At 47.7% G+C, this 17,709-nt stretch overlaps 1 protein-coding gene across 1 annotated transcript; it reads left to right on the plus strand.

Moving 5' to 3' along the window:
* Positions 1-10,043: 10,043 nt before the first annotated feature.
* Positions 10,044-14,644, plus strand: CCDC195 (coiled-coil domain containing 195). Its single transcript, XM_068200937.1, has 3 exons — positions 10,044-10,293; positions 11,698-11,959; positions 14,382-14,644. Exons 1-3 carry the CDS (start codon positions 10,044-10,046, stop codon positions 14,512-14,514), a joined length of 645 nt encoding a protein of 214 aa, XP_068057038.1. The 3' UTR covers positions 14,515-14,644.
* Positions 14,645-17,709: the final 3,065 nt, after the last annotated feature.

The following is a 17,709-nucleotide window of genomic DNA, read 5'->3' on the forward strand; positions in this document are numbered from 1 at the left end:
CATTCCTATGACAGCACTCTCTGGAGTGGTGGAGATCAGGATGCCTCCTGCATCCCGAGTGCCTGTCGTGTTGTGGGTGCTGATAGAGACACTTCTGACATCTGCAGAACGGGGCTTTGGGTTCTCTCCACGGCCCCAGACTGAAGTCACCCTGGGAAGCAGGCTTGGTGTAGTTCTTCTGCTTGAGGCCAAGAAAACTCAGATTTTCCTTTGAAGTTCATAGTCCCAGATTTTGCCCGGGGTACATTGGGAAGCCACGTGCCTTTATGAGATGTTTGTTTTAGTTTCTGAATCATGTGGGAATAAGGTGGAGTGATTGTGCAAGTTCTTAGGAGTTCCTACACTCCTTCGTGTTCATTCACAGAAAATCCCTGCTTGCATCAGTCCCTGCTCGTAGTACCTGTGTGTTGGAATTCTTCTTTCCTGTGCACACAGTCCCCACCATTCTGCTGTTTTTTTTTCTGTTCAGCTCATTTTCGCTGGAGAAGCACTGGTGATTGCCCTGAGGCCTCCACAGGTTTGTTCAGGGCAGAGGCCAGTGCTGTGTCTTTCTGCCTGGGGGAACCAGGAGGAATTTTCCAGTGTTTTGCTTCCTTCTGCTCTCCTGTCTCTTCTCATAACACCCCAAGTTCACAACTGGTGCATCTCAGCTGGAGTTGTAGCCTGGCCCTGCAGGCCAGCGTCAAGGGTGGGCTCTGAATTCACCCCATCTCTGTGTGCAAGGTAGAGGTGCCATGACCCAGTCTCTACCTGCTTACAGGTGCTGCCACCTCACTCAGCAGATCGGGAGTTTTCCAGAATTCTTGGCTAAGGTTTGGAAACCCCCCCAGTTTCCTTGGCTGGTGGGGGAAGGAGGGCAGTGGTTGGGAGAGGCACACTGTAGTTTGGGATGGCCCTCTTCCAGCATCAGTGCAGCAACAGCGTGACCCTCACCTGGGGCTTGGAAAGAGCCCAAATTCTCAGCTGGACACTGCACAGCAGCATCAACCACACAGCTGGGCAGGAGCTGAGCCCTCCTCATCCCCACCCCGACAGGCCCAGCTCTGCTTTTTGGACATTGCACTCTGCAAAAACAGTGGTCTGCTGAAAGGAGTGATGTCTGGCCCAAAATTTAACTTGCTTTATGCTATATATATATAAAGCTGCTGTTTATATATATATATATATCTGGGAGGAACCCATCTATAATGTATGTTTGTATATATATGTCATCAGTGGTGGCAGCAGGACTGCGCCGTACAGAGAGGTAAGTGAGCACCGAGGTTTGTTGGTCTCACTGGACTCATTTTGTGTTTATGATTTGTGGGTGAGTACTTCAGAAGCCCTCAAGGTGATTTGGAGACGGACTGGTTCTAGTTAATGTTCACAAGAAATGAGCAGCTACATCTGTTGGTGGCCATCTCTGGGAATAACTGGATTGCAGAAGCATGGTTTGCACTGAGGGAATGTTGCAGGATGGGCTGAAGCCAAGCTGTGGTCTGTAAAGCAGAGGTAAAGAAACCCCTGGATTGTTTCCTCAATAGCATGCACACAAAATGAGTTTCATGAGTAAGTCCAAGGGCTGAGGGATTTGGTTTATTTTAAGCAGCCAGCTCTGCAGCCCGCTCTGGGACTTGAGAAGCAGCCCATATTCTGGGCTTGCCTTGTTGCTGGTGTTGGAGATGCTCAGGCTTGAGTGTAGCTGGGTCCTTGCTCCAGCTGGCTCTTCCCCTCCTGCTGTGTTCACACACTTTAAACGTAGTCAGGTGAAAGCAATTAGCACAAACATTAGCTTTGAACCAAGGCTGCAGCAGGGAGAGAAAACGAGCATTAAACCATGGATGGTCCCAGCGTTTGAGGGGAGAGAATGAAAGAAATGCAGGAGGCATGTGAGGATGTAGGATGATTACAAGGATGGGGTTTGGCCCTTTCCCACGATAAAATTCAGCAACCCAAACTGCAGAAGTCAGATGTGTAGCACTGAATCCCACACCCACCCTGTCCGTGGTGCTGTAGGGAAAGGCTCTTCACACAATTGCTGCTTTTTAAACTCATAGCTTACATGAGGTCTGCACCTTTTTTTCCCTACCAAAAGCTCCCCTTTGAGACTCGTTTCGTCTGGGGCAGCCATAAGATCATGATTGGTTGTGCTTGGAGCTGAGTTTCTCCAGTAAATTATTTCACAGTCTATTCTTACACCTTTTCCTCCAGCTGGAGGAGGCTCATCCCTCATGTGCTGTAGGCGAAGCTGGTGACAGATTCCCTTTCATCCAAGGAAGGAGCTCTGTGCAAGCCAGACTCAAACTGAGCTTCTTTAAAAACTTTACAGAGTGCAAAAGAAATTATTCATGTTTGTTAGTTAGTGGAAGCTATCTCAACATCCCAAATGGAGTTAAGTGTTATACATATTTTATGTTTAATCACATCTTTAGTGACACCCAACCACAACCAAAGGCTTAAATTTCAATTAGAGGGAGTTGTATTAAATGTTTAATAGGAATCATTCCTTACAGGGTAATTATATCTTAACATTCACTGGAGGGATGTTATCTTGGCAATGTAATATTGATCTGAAGAGGAATAATTTTTTTAAAAATTTATTTTTGGCTAATATCCAAATGAGAAATGGAAGGGGATGATCTATACTCTTCATACTCCAGACACACCACCCCTGTGCTGGGCATCCATGGACCTGGATCTGGGAAGAAGTGAAATTGCATCCATACATAGCTTTAAATGTGGTTTTTTTTCATCTCAGCATGAAAACTGCTGTCCCACATGTGCTAAGAAGCTCCAGGCTGCAGGTACATTTTACATCAGAAATCCCAATTTTAGTTGGAAAAAGCAGGGAAAATTTTGGGAAATGCCAAATTGATTCTTTTGTTTCAAAATTTCTTAAATCAGGGACGTGCAGAGTTTGTTCCAAACGAGGCTGGTCCCTCTGGCTGTGCCCTCCACACCAGTTCCCACTGGGGCTGAGCCAGCCCCTGGCAGCCCAGGTGGGCTCATGGCCAGTGGCAGAGCATGCAGACCCCAGCCTGGGTGCCCACAGCTCTCCCTGCACGGGCCCTTCCAGCCTGTTTTTGTTTGCACTCCACAGAGAGCACCTCTGGGCAGCCATCAGCTCGCTGGGCAGCTGGGGGAGGAAATGAGAACATTATTATTCTTTTCAAGAAAAATCCAGCACAGTTCCTTGGTGAAATATTAGCTATGGAAAATACCAAGTAACTTTCCTACCTTCCAGGCATGTGTTGGAGCATTTGGAGATGTGAAAAAGTAAAAGCACAGTGAAACCAGCAGTGTTAGGGGAAAGCTGCCACAGCATGTAGATTATGAGGCCAAGAGTATTGAGTGGTTTTAAGGCAGGATGGTAAAGAGCTCATCTGGGAGAGCCTCCTAGTCAATAAGTGGTGTGTGTATCTCTCACTACAGCCTCACAAACACTGACACCCAAACAGTTCTGGCTCATGGCACTGCGGGAGGGGGTGCTGCTGCCCCTCAGGGAAGCTGTACCCAACAGAGGTTTGGGATCAGCCCTGGACATGTCCCATGCCTTCAAGAGCACCTCTGAGGCACAGTCAGGTGGGAGTCAGAATAATGAATCCCCTTTAGTCTGGGAGTCATAGCCTACACACGACATGTGCATGGTTTGTAATGTTTCATTGAGTTGACAATGTACAGATATTTTTAGAAAATTCTCAGTAATGGAAAAGTGCAATTGTAATTACTGATATCTCTGTTCAGGTTGAGGATTTTCATAACTCACTAGAGCATCCTGAAGTCCTCAGTATAAACATCTCACTGTGAAAAGCAGCATGCTTCCTTTTTTCCTGTGAACTACACCTCATCTTAACAGAAGCTGCATTTTTCTTGTGCTTTTTAAGCTGTGTTCCCCATGTGCTGCTTCAGTTAGCTGTAGTCACTCACTTTTTGTTAGGGACAGCTGTGAGGGTGTTACAGTGTGATACGTTTTTGTGACCTGCAAATGCCATGTGATGCTCCCTGTAGTTTTGATTTAGATGCCATTGCACAGATCGCCTGTGGTGAGATACCTTACAGCTGCAGGGTTTCAAATGTACTCACGTTTTATATGGGGTGTTTTACTCGAGGAAAAAAAAGCAGAGTAAGGAATTATTATTAATAATCATAATAATTTTAGGTCATATTTTGTGTTTGGGGCTGCTCTGTAATCATGATGCTCTCTCTCATGAGTGAGGGCTTGTTTTAATTTGAAAGCTATTGCAAGCTCTGTGCAGGTAACTTTGGGCCCAGTTGCGAGCTCCTCATTATGAAAATCTCCAGCTGAGCATAAAGATTCTCTTGCATGAGACATGGGTTTGTACTCTGTAGCATATGTTGTGCTTGCAGGGTGCTGGCATAAAGGAGACTAATTCTGATTATTCCACACTAACTTGAGGATCCATTTAAAGGGACAGAGCCTTGGAAATTCAACACAGCACCTGAAGTGCCTTCTTAGGAGTTTGAAATGTTTCTGTAGCCAAACTTCATGCCAGCCCAGTCCAACACCACAGCCAAGGTTTTCAGATGTGACTCATGTATCTTGGTGTTTCTATTTTGCATTTTCAGGTTAAGCCTGGTTTTTCAAAAGTATTGAGCATCCCCTACTGGAATTCAGACCCCTTTCAGAAACCTTGAATGCTCAAAATCAAAGCTTCTTTTAATATGGGACATGTGGGATTTTCTGCATACGTGTGGGAGTTAAGGCACAGTCAGGCAAATGGCCCTTGCAAAAGGAAAAGGATGCTTTAATAAGGGTGCATTCATAAGTTAAACAATTACCTTTTAACAGACCGATCAGATAACTTTGTGCCATCGTTACCTAATGAGATGTTGAAACCTGAGAATGCTTTACACATGTAATTGATTTTTGCCTCTTGCTTTGTTTCTGGGAGGTTGTGGAGCTCACTCCCAACAAGTGCCTCGCTGCCCCCGCTGCGAGCGAGTCCCCACTCAGCCGTGGCTGAGGCAGCGTTTCTTTAGTCGTGAGGAAGGCACGGTCTCGTTCAAGCAGAGCGAGCAGCCAGGTTTGCCCGCTCACGCCCGGCTACACCTGAGGCTGCGGGCGATTCCACGGGCTCTGCCCTCCCCGCTGCCGCTTCCCCTCCGAGTGCTGCTGCTCGTGTCCGTGCCCGAAGGCAGCCCCTGTCGCCGTGTCCCCCTGTCCCGTGTCCCCGTCCCACTCAGCTGGAGCACTTTCTCTTCCCACTTCCATGTCAGGGACAGAGCATTCCTGCAGACCCGTAGTTCCCTCCTGGGCTCGTCCTGCCGAGCCACTGGCTAGTTGTCACTGCCGGGAGGTCGCTGTCTGCCGAGAGCGCTCAGAACAGAGCTCTGTACGCAGGTGACGTGTGCAGGACCTGCTCACGGTGTGTGACACACGCGTGGCGCTCCAGGCGGGACAGCGGGGCAGGGGTGCCCTCGGCCGGGGCCGGGATGCGCTGCTGGGGCAGGGATGCGCTGCTGGGGCAGGGATGCGCTGCTGGGGCAGGGATGTGCTGCTGGGGCAGGGATGCCCTGGCTCGGCCGGGGCAGGAATGCCCTCGGCCGGGGCAGGGATGCGCTGCTGGGGCAGGGATGTGCTGCTGGGGCAGGGATGCCCTGGCTCGGCCGGGGCAGGGATGCGCTGCTGGGGCAGGGATGCGCTGCTGGGGCAGGAGCGCCGTGCCCGCCTCGGGCAGCTCCGTCAGTGCCGCTCTGCGCTCCCACAGGCTCCGCCTGCACAGGCACCGTCTCAGCCCTTTTACACACTGAAAACCCGCCCTAGCTGGGCTGTGGTTCTGGGGGACACCTGTCTGCTGGCATGGGAGCACTGGCACCCTCCCTCATGGGTGTCCCAACACCAGTTCACCCTTGTCCTTCAGAAGGGGCTTAGGAATAGCAGGTTTTAGCTGTGCAATGGGTAAGACCCGAAAGCCACACTTTTCAGAATAAGAATGGGTACTTTTCGGCATTTGTATCTGTGGGAATGTACCTAAATGGGCCTCCAGGTTCCTCTGTTTGACTACAGAGTGGTGCCAGCTCAGAGGGCGAGGACGTAGTCCCACAGCTAAAACTGGGGGTACTCCAAACAGCCCTGTAATTAATCTAGTCAGTGAATAATTAGCTGATTGCACTGGTGAAAGCCTGAGGCACTGCTGCAGACATTGGTACAAGCTCCTGTACCTGCCTTTGCTGTGGCAGCTCAGCTCTGGCAAGGAGCCCAGACTGGCCCAAGGAAGGAGCAGTGACCCTGCAGGGATGGACCTTTTGGTGGGTGAACACAGGCTGGGGACTGGGGCTGAGAGCAGCACCCTCCCCAGGGAGTGCACGGCCAGGAAACTGCATTGAGCACAGAGGTGATCAGTAAACTTGAAAGACTGGGCCATTTGTCCAATTATCAGAACATTTCCAATTTCTGCTGCAAAATCTACCTTGTCAAATCCTTTTCTCACAAGGATGCATTTCTTTGCATGGATGCAGGTGAAATGTATCCAAAGCAAAATGTGACCTGGCCTGGCAGAGCAGCACCTGTGGGGACACTGACGTGGTTGCCAGCATGCTGGGCTCAGGTGAGGAAGGACCTTGCAGACTTGCATGTCCCACTGCATTCAAGCTGTTATTGGAGTGCTCAGAAGAAAATGCAATCAAGTTGAGCATCAATCTTAAACCTGCTGCTGAGCTTCAGGCAATGGGTTAGGCCAAGTAAAGTATAGGGATAATTTAAAGGCATAAAGGCCTAAATGTCTCAACTTTGAGAAGAATGAAAGGGGAGAAATGAAATTTGGGAAAAAATAGAAGTTTTCTTCTTAAATTTACTGTTTACCTCTTACTTTGCCATTTAAATGGGGAAGCCACTAAGAGAAGGCAAATATGGGATCAAATTTGGACATTAAACCTATTCAGTCTTTTCAGATGTACAAATGGAAAATGATCAGAAGTGCATCAGCAAAACAGAATCAGCACACACACACACACACAAAAAAAATATTGTTAATTTTTTAATCCACTGAAACATTCTTTTTTGCCTCCTTAAGTTGTACAGCCAGATTCAGAAGAGAATCAGACTCTTTTGCACCACAATGAAGCATAAAACATGTCAAAGTCAGAAATCAAGCAAGGAAGGACTCAGGGCACAGCAAGGTTCTTGCACAGTGAGAATTGGAAGGGTTGGCATTGACCCTGGCCAGAGCTGCTGTTATGCTTTTGTCTGGTAATTTTTTATAGGTTGCTGTGATAATTTTTTATCCAGTGCTGCTGACGTTCAAGGCTGATTAGCAGCAAACCTTCCCAGAGACTCCAGCCCTGACAGAGATCTGGGCTTCAGGTTTGCTGCTGGGATGATGGACCTGTGAGCTGTTCTATTCCCCAAGATTTCCTGTTGGGGCAGGTGGGCTGCTGTGTTTCTCTTCCATCCTCTCCCAGCGAGGCTGGAGATGCAGTGCCAGTACTTGTGCTCTGTTGGTCGGGTTTAGCCCCAGAAAAGGGAGGTTCTGTCTTTTTGCACAGGGACTCCCGTGCCACTGGGAGGCAGGACACACCTCCAGCTGCAGCACGTCACAGAAAACATCAACACACCTGCTGCTGATGGATTTTCCAGGACAAAATGTTGTGGTAAGCTAAAAAAATCATTGCACTAGAGTAGCAATGAGTCCTTTTTGATTTTTTTTATCTCACTAACCTCAGGGGAGCAAGAGGGATTTGGCAAGTGAGACAGCTACAAAAACTGTTCAGCAGTGGTGGTGGCTGTGCAGGTGCTGTTTCCTGCTGGTGGCAGTTTTCACTGTCCCTTCCCAGCCCTCAGTGCAGCCCTTCCCCAGGGAGCCTGGAGCAGCCGTGCACACACAGCTGCTGCATGTCGCCGTGCTGGGCAGGGGCAGAACTAAGAGCTGGGCTCCCCACACTTTGGATGAAGATGCTCCACAAGGTTTCTGGGTTTTGTTTGCAGGTTTTCTGCTGCAGTACTATTTGGTATGCAGTTTGTACAGTCCACTGAGATGGAGCACATCCGCCAGCAGCCACACAGAGATATTGCTATGGGGCTCCTAGCAGAAAGCTTCGGATATGACTGAGGCTCAAAACAATTTTACTTAGGTCCATATCCTACCAAGGACAACTTGCTAAAGCATCTCAGGTGTGAGAAATTGCCCCTTCTGTTAAAGCTGAGGTGTTTTATAGCAAAACCCACACAGTTGTAAGTGTCTGCAGTAGGCTCAGGCAGGCACACTGAAGATATGCTCACCAAAATCTGCAGCCTGCGAGCATGCCATGGCTACGAGGCACCCAGCATGCTTCCCTCTGTGGCACGCAGAGCAGCAGCATCCAGGAGCTGGCAGGGTAAGCACATGTCTTGGACCCCTCTGAATTTACAAAAAAATAAGGTTGGGTGCATGGAGCTCCTTCTGCTTTCAGGGAACACACTGGTCAGCCCAGTGGCAAAGGCAGCTTTGCCAGGTTATGATTGTCTGAAACTCCCAAGTCATCTGGCCCTTTCAGCAGGGGCAGCTGTACAAGGTTGCAAGACAAAAGTCATTTCCTCAGATGTTTCTGATGCATCAAAAGGTCTATGCCTGCTCAGTCTGGTTCCAGAGAAGCAGCAGGCATGGAATGAGAGGAGCAGATGTCTGCAGCTACAGCTGGGGTAAATTAATTGCTGAGCTGGTAAGTGTCCTCTGCCCAGCCAAACCTGCAGGGTCAGCAGCAATATTATAATTACACATGGGTGCTGTCACTGCTCCAGTGTCTGATCTGCTTGCTAGAGAAATAGACCCATAATGCTCCCTACATGTTATCCCCAGCATAGGGGCATCTACTCTGTTATTTCAGCCGGGGTCCAAGCCCAAGAAAAATGCATGGGTGCTGTGGGCTTCATCTGCAGCCTGAGAACCCACGTTCATTTCACCTCTCTGCTCACAGCCTGAGCCATGCAGAGCCCTCTAGAGAGGTTCCCAGGAGGTGACAGCAGGGCTGATGCTGGGCAGCAGCACCTCCCCATACACCCACAGCCCTTCTGACACCTCTGGAAAAACAAAGACTGAGTCATCTCATGTTTGAAGCATCTCACAACAGTTTTTCTTTCTTCCCCCAGCCTCCAGCAGCAGAGTGAGGAAATGCACACAGATGAAATGGGTTTTTTTTTCCTGTCTATTATTCCTGAGTCACTGTTGAGCCATTGGGAAGTGAAGGGCCTCAAAGCAAAAGGTGTGTTAAATTATTTCCCTGGTGACTTCCTGGCATTCTCAGTTCTGTATTTTGAAGTAGGTTTTGGGGAGTGGGAAGACTGCTCCGCAGGTTTTGCATCTCACTGCCAGAAGAAAGATGGCTTTAGGGACTAGGTGATGAGAGAAATACGGGGGATTGTGTTTCTCTTGCTAATGCAAGAATCATGCCTGGTCTGTCTCTCATTACACTCTGGGTGCTGGTGCCAGAGCTGCACTCCAGTGAGCCCCCCTGGGTGCCCAGAGAGGGCCCAGGCTCTGCTGCAGCCTTCCAGGAGCTTTGGTGTTCCTGCTTGTCTATCACAGCTGCTGGCACGTGCTGTTAATAGCAGGCTCTTGCACTGTATCAGCTTTCATTTAGAAATTTAATTTTCCTGAGAGAAATTACTAACTCTGGAATTGAAATTCCAGATACACAGAGCAAAAAAGCGTAAATCACCTTGTGTTAGGGAAGAGATGAATTGCTGCCCAGCAAAGGGCACACTTCTCTGTGTGCCGTGGAGGTGATCACTGCCATTTTGGGCAAACCAAAGGAAAGGGGCTCTGTCCTCCTCAGCGTGCGGAGAAAAGCAAGAGGCAGGCGAGGGGCGGGCGGGTTTCTCCGGGGGCAGCGATGCCGTGTTGCCAGTGATTTGCGCGGCGGAGAGAGGCCAGCTCCGCTCTGAAACGCGAGCCCCGGATGAATAAATCATGGCCCTCTCCTGGCAACTCCACAGCTCGGTCCAGCCCCCCCGGGCCGGGATCCGGCCCGTGCTGGGCGTGCCGGGAGGGACTCCCATTGCCCAGGGGCTCTTAAGGGCAGGGTCCGCCCGCGGCCGGCTGAGGAGCGGCTCCGCAGGGCAGGGGACCATGGAGGGGAACACGCACCTCCTGCAGGTCATCCGCAAGATGCGTTCCCAAATCAACAAGCTGGAGAGGGAAAACAGGGCCCTGAAGGGAGAGCTGCGGGGCTGCGGGCAGACGGCGGTGCCGGCACGGGGAGATGGGAGCGGCGGTGCGAGCGGAGGGGAGCTCGCCCTTGGGGCCGAGGGACCGGCGGCATCCCCAGCATCCCTGCAGGGAGGCGCCGCCGCCGCTCCAGCGCCGCGGGAGCACGCAGGTACCGGCGAGGGGAACTGTCCTGGCACTGCCCGTGCAGGATGTGCCAGCCCGCAGGGAAGGGGAAGGGGAAGGAGCTGCCAGCTGCCTTCTGGTTAACTCCATGCAGGTGCCCTGGCCTCGTTCTGTGCTCACACCAAACCCACAGCACTGCGTGTCTTGCTCTGTGCGCTTTTCAGGGTGCATCCCCCCCAGCTGAGCTCAGTGGAGTATTTTGCTGCTGCTCAAACAAAGGATTCGACTCAAAGAGTTCAGTTTGCTTCAGCAGAATTTGACTTTCTGCTTTGGGTTTTCGCAGCCGTGTATTCTCCTCCACATGCCTGTCCCCTCTCTGTTCCAGGAAGAAAAGGGCCAACAGTCATAACCATGCCATAACCCATCCTGCCTTAGTCAAAGATGAGAAAAATGCTACAAGAAATAAGGGGTTGGCTGCATACATCACGCCAGATGTGCAGTTTATTTTTGCAGGCAACGGAGTTTGTTCTTGTTGAGGCAGAGAGGGGTCAATATAAAGGAATACATTCTCTTCACAATTTTATCAGAAGAGAAAAATGGAAATATTCCTTAGTTGTAGAAGTCTGGTTGGGACTTTTGGAGGAATTAATGAAGTAGGAATGAGAGCAAAATGTGGCTTGGTGAGAAGTATTGGAGAAATGGCCCCGCAGTTTGTTTTCATGGAGACAAATCTGTGTGAAGGAATAAGATGAGAGGCTGATCAGCAGGAGTGGATTTTTATGCAGCCGGAGGGGTGCTGTGATGGAATAGTGGTTGTTGCCAATCCCCCTGACCCAGTGGCCAGGTTACCAGCCTGAAGGCCTCAGGCAGGGGCTGCTGGTGGCTAGGGATGTCATCACTTTGGGAACAGCTGCATGGTCTTTCAGCAGGGGGGAAAGCTGTGGAAAGTGCTTTCTAACCCTGTGGCTCTTCCTCTCCAGCTGCTTTCTAGGGCAAAGGGTAGGACCTAAAGAGGGCTGTCTGGCCTCCTCTCTCAGCTTCACCACATACAAAATGTTTTTGAACCTCAAAAAAGTGATTAAAAATAGAATGGTAGATTTGGAGCTGGAAGGGACCTTAAATATCATCTAGTACACACATCCCTGCTATTAGCAAGGACAGCTTCCACTAGACCATGTTGCTCAAAGACTCATCCATCCTGGCCTTGAACACTTCCAGGAATGAGGCATCCACAACTTCTCTGGACAACCCGTGCCAGTGTCTCAATTTCTAAAATCTCATGTCCCCTCTTTCAGCTGAAAACTGTTCCCCCTTGTTCTAGCACTATCTGCCCATGTAAAAATTCACTCTCCAAAAATACACTGAGGATATCTGAATTGTCATTATTATTAATAGTAGTATTATTAGTATTCATATTGTTTTTATCTCTGCTTTTTTCTCTGCTCCTCAGACACTGCCATGACTGTGAGACGCTACCCCACCGTCTCCCCAGCTCCTGCTCCTTCCAGCACAAGGTCCCACTGGGCTGGCAGGAAGCCTCCAAGCACTGGGCTCCTGGAGGTGCCAGGCAGTGCCCAGCCACCAGCCCCTCCTGCTGCAGCACAGCTCAGCAGGGAAGAGGAGAAAGGGCTTGAAAAATCACCAGCCAGTTGTCTCTCCTACAGCCACTCCAGCAACATGGAGCTGTTTCAGGAGCACGTCTATAATTGCCAGTAGGTTTGGTTTGCCTTCACAGCTCCACCTGCCTGGGCTGGTCACAGGTTTCACCTAGTAAGATATATGGACTTTGCTCTGGGTTTTAGTATGTTATCAGCAAAACAGTTGTTTGAATGTATATGGGCCCTGAGCAGACTGGAGACCTCTTTTGAGGAAGTTGTGCTCCTCCCTGCGCTGCGTGAGGTTTGGCAGTGGTAGCTGGTTAAATTTATTATAGAAAGGAGAGGCTGAGGGAGAGAGAAGGGGGTTGAAATCTTCGCTCTGTTAAAGCCAGGCAGAGTTTTGCAGATTGATGTGATGTTCTGACAGGCTAAGCTTGAAAGGGATTTTTAAACTTTGAACAAAAAACACGGAAATACCAAGGAACTCTGCACTATGCCTTTAGAAGTGTGATTACTGTGGCTCATGGATTTAGATGTATTGTATCATATTTCCCCTGTAACTGAAGCATTACAAGCTAATGCTTTCAGCCTTGAAAAAGTAGTCTGAGGACAGCTTCTAAATGAATTGAAATGGCTGCTGGACCAGCTCGGAGTGTCTCTGCTCATTGATGAGAAGCTTTCCAGCACAGGACAACAACCACGGGTAGAACCAGCAGAAATGAGACTGTGATATACGATAGCCCAGCCACATCCTGTTGCTGATATATCCACCTTGGGTATTCACGCTGATTCCTGGGTTCAGCCCAATCATGCTGTGCTCAAAAGGACAATCACCCAAATGCCCTCAAAGCATGTATTTGAGCAAGGAGAAGTCCAAGGCTCTGCCTGCCCGTGCATGTTGTGGGACAGGACTCCAGCGGCCATCCTGGGGGCCGACGCCTGCTGTGGGTTGTGTCACCTGTGTGGAGGTAGCTGTGCATGGCACATCACAGCAGCTTTTATTCTGTCCCCCTAAATCCTCAGAGCAGACCAGGGCCCAGCCCCTTGCACTCCCTGTGCAAAGCCGATCTGGGGCCCAGCTCCTCTCTGAGAAGCTGCAGGGGACAACGAGGTCAGGCTTTCAGAGGCACCTGGGTTTCCTTGTAAGGGCATTTCAGGGTCAGACGTTTCACAGCAGTTAGACACCTAAACGTAGTCCGTGGCAGGGAGCTCGTATGGTTTTGCAAAGCACCGTGCCCCCGTACCTCTGGATCTCCGCGCACGCCCCGCTGGCTGCAGGGACACTCGGGGCTCCCGGTGCGCAGGGACACTCGGGGCTCGCCTGGAGCCAGCTCACGGGCACGGCGTGCGCGGCGGCAAACCTCGAGCAGGCGTGGCATGGCAATGGCAAATACTGCTGCTTGCTCGCCAGGGGAAAGAGCTTTGACAGCAATCCAAATAGCAGCGCGGATCTGTTACATCGAATGCCTGGGGACCTGCCGGGTGCCCCGCGGCCAAACGACAGCAATGATGATTTTATCGCTGCCATTAGAGCTGCCTTGTCAGGCTGAACCGTGACTCCTGTGCACTCACTGCCGGCTGCTTTAGGAGGAGAAGTGGCTGAGGAAAGAGCTTTGCACCTCACCCCCTCGGTAGGCTGGTTGATATCCTGAAGCACAAAGCTTTCTGTTTCTTACACCAAAAAAAACCATTTAGTATCTCTTATGTTCTTAATGTCGGGTGCTTCCATTATATGCTCAAATGTGTGACACAGCCACCAATCTCAGCTTTTCACCAGCAAGGTAATTTGTAGCAATTAGTTCAGCAAGCTTATTAAGCTTAATTTTTTACAAGGATGACATTTTTGCTTTCCAGCATGCTGCTTCATGTCAGGTTTCCCTATTCTTAGTTTATTGTAGCTTCCTCACATTTTGCTCCAAAGCTATAATCCTGTATGTGATATGAATATATTTTGTTTCAAAATTAACTCTGTAGAAGTATCACCTTGAATTTATATTGAGTGCCATTGCACCCAAGTAATAAAAAAAACAGAACTGCTAATAAATCATCTCTAATTTGCATGTCTAAAATACTTTAATTCATATATGCTAAAGTATTATTTCTACCAAGGGATTCCCACTGTGTTTGGTAAATGAAAAAAAAATTTAAATATTTAAACACAGGATAAGAGAGGCTGAGAAGTCTTTTCAGGACTATTATACTAAAATTACTGAAGGGTTTCTGTGGGTGCACATGCACCCCCAGGGTTCTGTGTACACACAGCTTTGTACACACGTCAGGCACCGATAGGGAGATGTGAGACTCGATGGAAAAAGGCAGATGCTTCCAGCAGAGAGCACCTTGCTTGGTCCTTTGGGATGGCCACGTGAATGGCATGAAATCCTGCCTCCAGTATCATGCAAGAGTTGAAAGCATTTACTTTTTCCTTGCAGGGTCGGGTTGATGTTTTGGGTTTTTTGGTGATTTTTTTTTTTTTCTTTCTCTGCATGTTTTATACATTTGTAATCCTCATAATGATTTCTCATTTTTTCTCCAGGGGTAAAGTGAAGGCTGTGAGTTTCCTCTTACCAACAGATATGTCATCATTTGCTGAAAAGCAAGGTTCTCTCAAAAGCCCACAAAATCAGAGCACAAAACACCTGATGACCATCACTGAAAAGGATATGTGAGCTGGTGAATTTTTAAAGGTCCATTGACTCCTGAGATAAATTGGCCTTAAATGATAGCTGTGTGTCAGGTTCCTCTCCTGCAAAACGTTTTGGCAGGATGCCCAGAGAGCATCACCCAGCCGTGTTTTGGGTCACTTGGCCCGATGTTCAGCATGGAAATGGAAGCCACAACAAAGCCAGCTGGAAGCCCAGGCACTGTGATGAAACCACACAAAGCAAAGCTGCCTCCACCAAGTGCTTCTGTGCAATGTGTTCAAGGACCCCGTACCTCAGGACTGTGAGCAGCGTGCTGGAGCTGGGTTTGCTGTGTTTGTCACAAAAATCAGACACCCTGTCACCACTTGTGTTTGCTGATTCCCCTGACAGAAAGGTGTCTGATGCAAATGACAAAATAAGAACTAAGAGCCTGTGAGGTTTTCTCTGTAGGTAAAACTTTCAAGCTTCACTAATACAGCAAAGTTAAGGGGATATTACAGAGTCAGTTAATGTTGCCCTGAATTTCTGCAAAGCTTGGCAATGAGTTTATGTCCTTTTGGGGTTCACTTCTAACAGAGCACAGGGGAGAGTTAGTACTTATGGGTATGAAAATGTGGCCACAAATCTGCTTCTCACATGGTGTGCTCATCCAGCTGGAGACTAAAGGCTGGACACAAAGTCAAAATAGGAAGAATTGTGAATATCTGATTTTTTTAGGAATGGCTTCTCAGCACAGCTCAGACCAAAAATCATTAGCAGAAATTCAGCAAGCAAGTGCAACATAACTGTGAGATAGAGCTACAGAGAGCTTGTAAAAAATGAGCAGTGCTTGTTAGTCTAATCATATAAGTGAAGTTAACATTCCATATGTTTATTTTGATTACAGCTATTTATGGAATCAAAATACTGCACACTGCTATTTCTTTCTGTACAGGAAGCACTGATGATTAAATATTGTATAAAGAATACATGAATAGATGTTTGTACAGATAACTTTGAGGAAGATTTTAATCTCATTGTCTACTCTTAAAGTTTTGAGTTTTCTAAGGTGGAAGTAGAGACTTAGTAGAAAAACAAACCCTCTGGATTTTCCATGATGTTGTATACTTCTATGAAATAGTGTGTTTCTTTTTTAATTTTGAATTTCACCATAGTTTTTTAGAGTCAAGTGCGGGTTTAATATATTCTCACTATTGAAGTAATAATTTCAATTTCACTGCTATTTTATTTGTGTATTTTTAAGTTCAGCTTGGATCCATACAGAATTGCATTGTAATGTCAGAAGTAATGAATTAATGCAAATGAGGCTCCAGTTTGGAAAGTTTACTAAACAGCTCATTTTAGAAGGCTTTACAGAGATGGTTTTATTAATGTTTTAAGGAAAGCATCATTTGTGGGAATTAAACACTGCAAATGTGTTCAGTTAAGCACCTAAATCCAGTTGTCTTCCTTCAGAAAAGTAACAGAAGTCTTTGAAAAATCTGGCCCTGGGACCTTTAAGGTACCCAAACTTTTACAGTTATGGTTTTAACACCAGATTTAATGGGATTTGGGAATCCATATGTTTTAGAAAGCTTTCAAAAGTCTCAACTTTTAAATTTCTAAGCCTCAGCTTCCATGAAACAGCAGTGGGAATTCTCTTCTCCCGCCCTTTTTGTGTCAGTTTACTGTAGATATGTGACTGACACAAAGACTGAGCACTTCTGTAAGCCCAGAGGAAAAGGAGACTAGAAAAGGTGGAAGGGAAAAGAGGGACAGGAATCAAAGTAGTCACTGACAAATGGCAGTCGGTATACTAATGAAAAGATTTATTTTTGAATTATATTTTTGCAGTCTTTAGAAGTGTCTACAGATTTAAGAACACATGATGACGCACAGGCACATTAATTTTTAGAAGCAGTTGTGCAGATTTGACCCAGCTCTGCACCTCCAGGAGAACCAGATTGTAGCAGATGCCACAGAGAAACCACTGAGCACACCATTTTTTACCACAGTACAGCATGAAGTAACTTACCATGGAGCACTTACTGCCAATTAAAACATTCCAATATTAAACACACATAGATTGTTCAGAGCAAGAAGGGCAGGTTTAAGCAAAGCAAGTATTAAACGGATCTCTTCTGGAGGAAGCTAAGCCAGAGCATGTGCTTATGATGTGCTCCAAAAGCTCACAGGTGCTCATTGCATGGGACCCCACCTAGCAAACCCCTGGGAACACCTCTTTAGTGGAGAACAGCACCAATGGCTTCACTCCGTGCATCCTCCTCTGCTGCTCTAATTGCACTAATTGTTCCTGTAGACTGAGCTGCCGAGCTCATGTCTCAGAGATTTGAAAAAAAAAATTCTAACCAGGTGAAATTTCATCTGGCTATACTATAAAGAGGAGGAGATGCCTTTCATCAGTCTTAGCTCTCTGTCTGGTGTTTAAAGAGCCTCGCTCTTGCTGCAGAGACAGAGGTGGAAATATGATGCTCCAGACTGCCAGAGAGGAGTAACATTATCACCTTCTCCAGTGAGTTCTTGCCCAGAGTTCACATTGGTCTCATGCCTGCATCCTTAGTCAATGAATCTACAGCCAAAGGTAATAAATCAGTGTGCAGGGCACATCTTCTGTCAAAGTCATCCACCTATTCCAAGCTCCATTTATAGGAGTTAGAGCACAATTTATGATGCACCAAGTTGTCTATAACCTTTATGTCCATTGTATTTTTGCTCCTCTCTCTGAAATCCCTGACAAATGAGCTTCAATTTTTCTCTCCCATTTTTGATCAGGCGTAATCTAAGAATATATCAGCACAGAAGTATTTCAGTTAAGCAGCCTCTGATCCCAGGTAATGTTGATCTCTAATGCTGTTTTCCATGATACTAGCAGCATTAATTCCAGCACTGACAGTCTCCTTCTGCAGTCCTGAATGTTTTGGGTTTTTTGTCTAGCTGGGGTGAAAAAATGAGAAACTTGAAACTCATTTGAAGGTCTCAAATAGGTTATAGGCCTTGAACAGTCCTTCAGTGTTGTGACAAATCTGATGCTTTGTAACTCTACCATTTCCATGTCCTTCTATGCACGGTATGTATGGCTGGTTCAGAGATCACAGGCGCTCTTTTTTACTGTTGGCTGCTATCAAGTACACATTATTCTCTCTTCAGGATGCAAAAATACAGGTTATTTTAGATCTATTCCGTACTTGTACTTCATAATGCCTTTACCCAACCAAAGAT

The sequence above is a fragment of the Anomalospiza imberbis genome, chromosome 10, assembly GCF_031753505.1.
Source record: "Anomalospiza imberbis isolate Cuckoo-Finch-1a 21T00152 chromosome 10, ASM3175350v1, whole genome shotgun sequence".
In the NCBI taxonomy this organism is placed as follows: Eukaryota; Metazoa; Chordata; class Aves; order Passeriformes; family Viduidae; genus Anomalospiza; species Anomalospiza imberbis.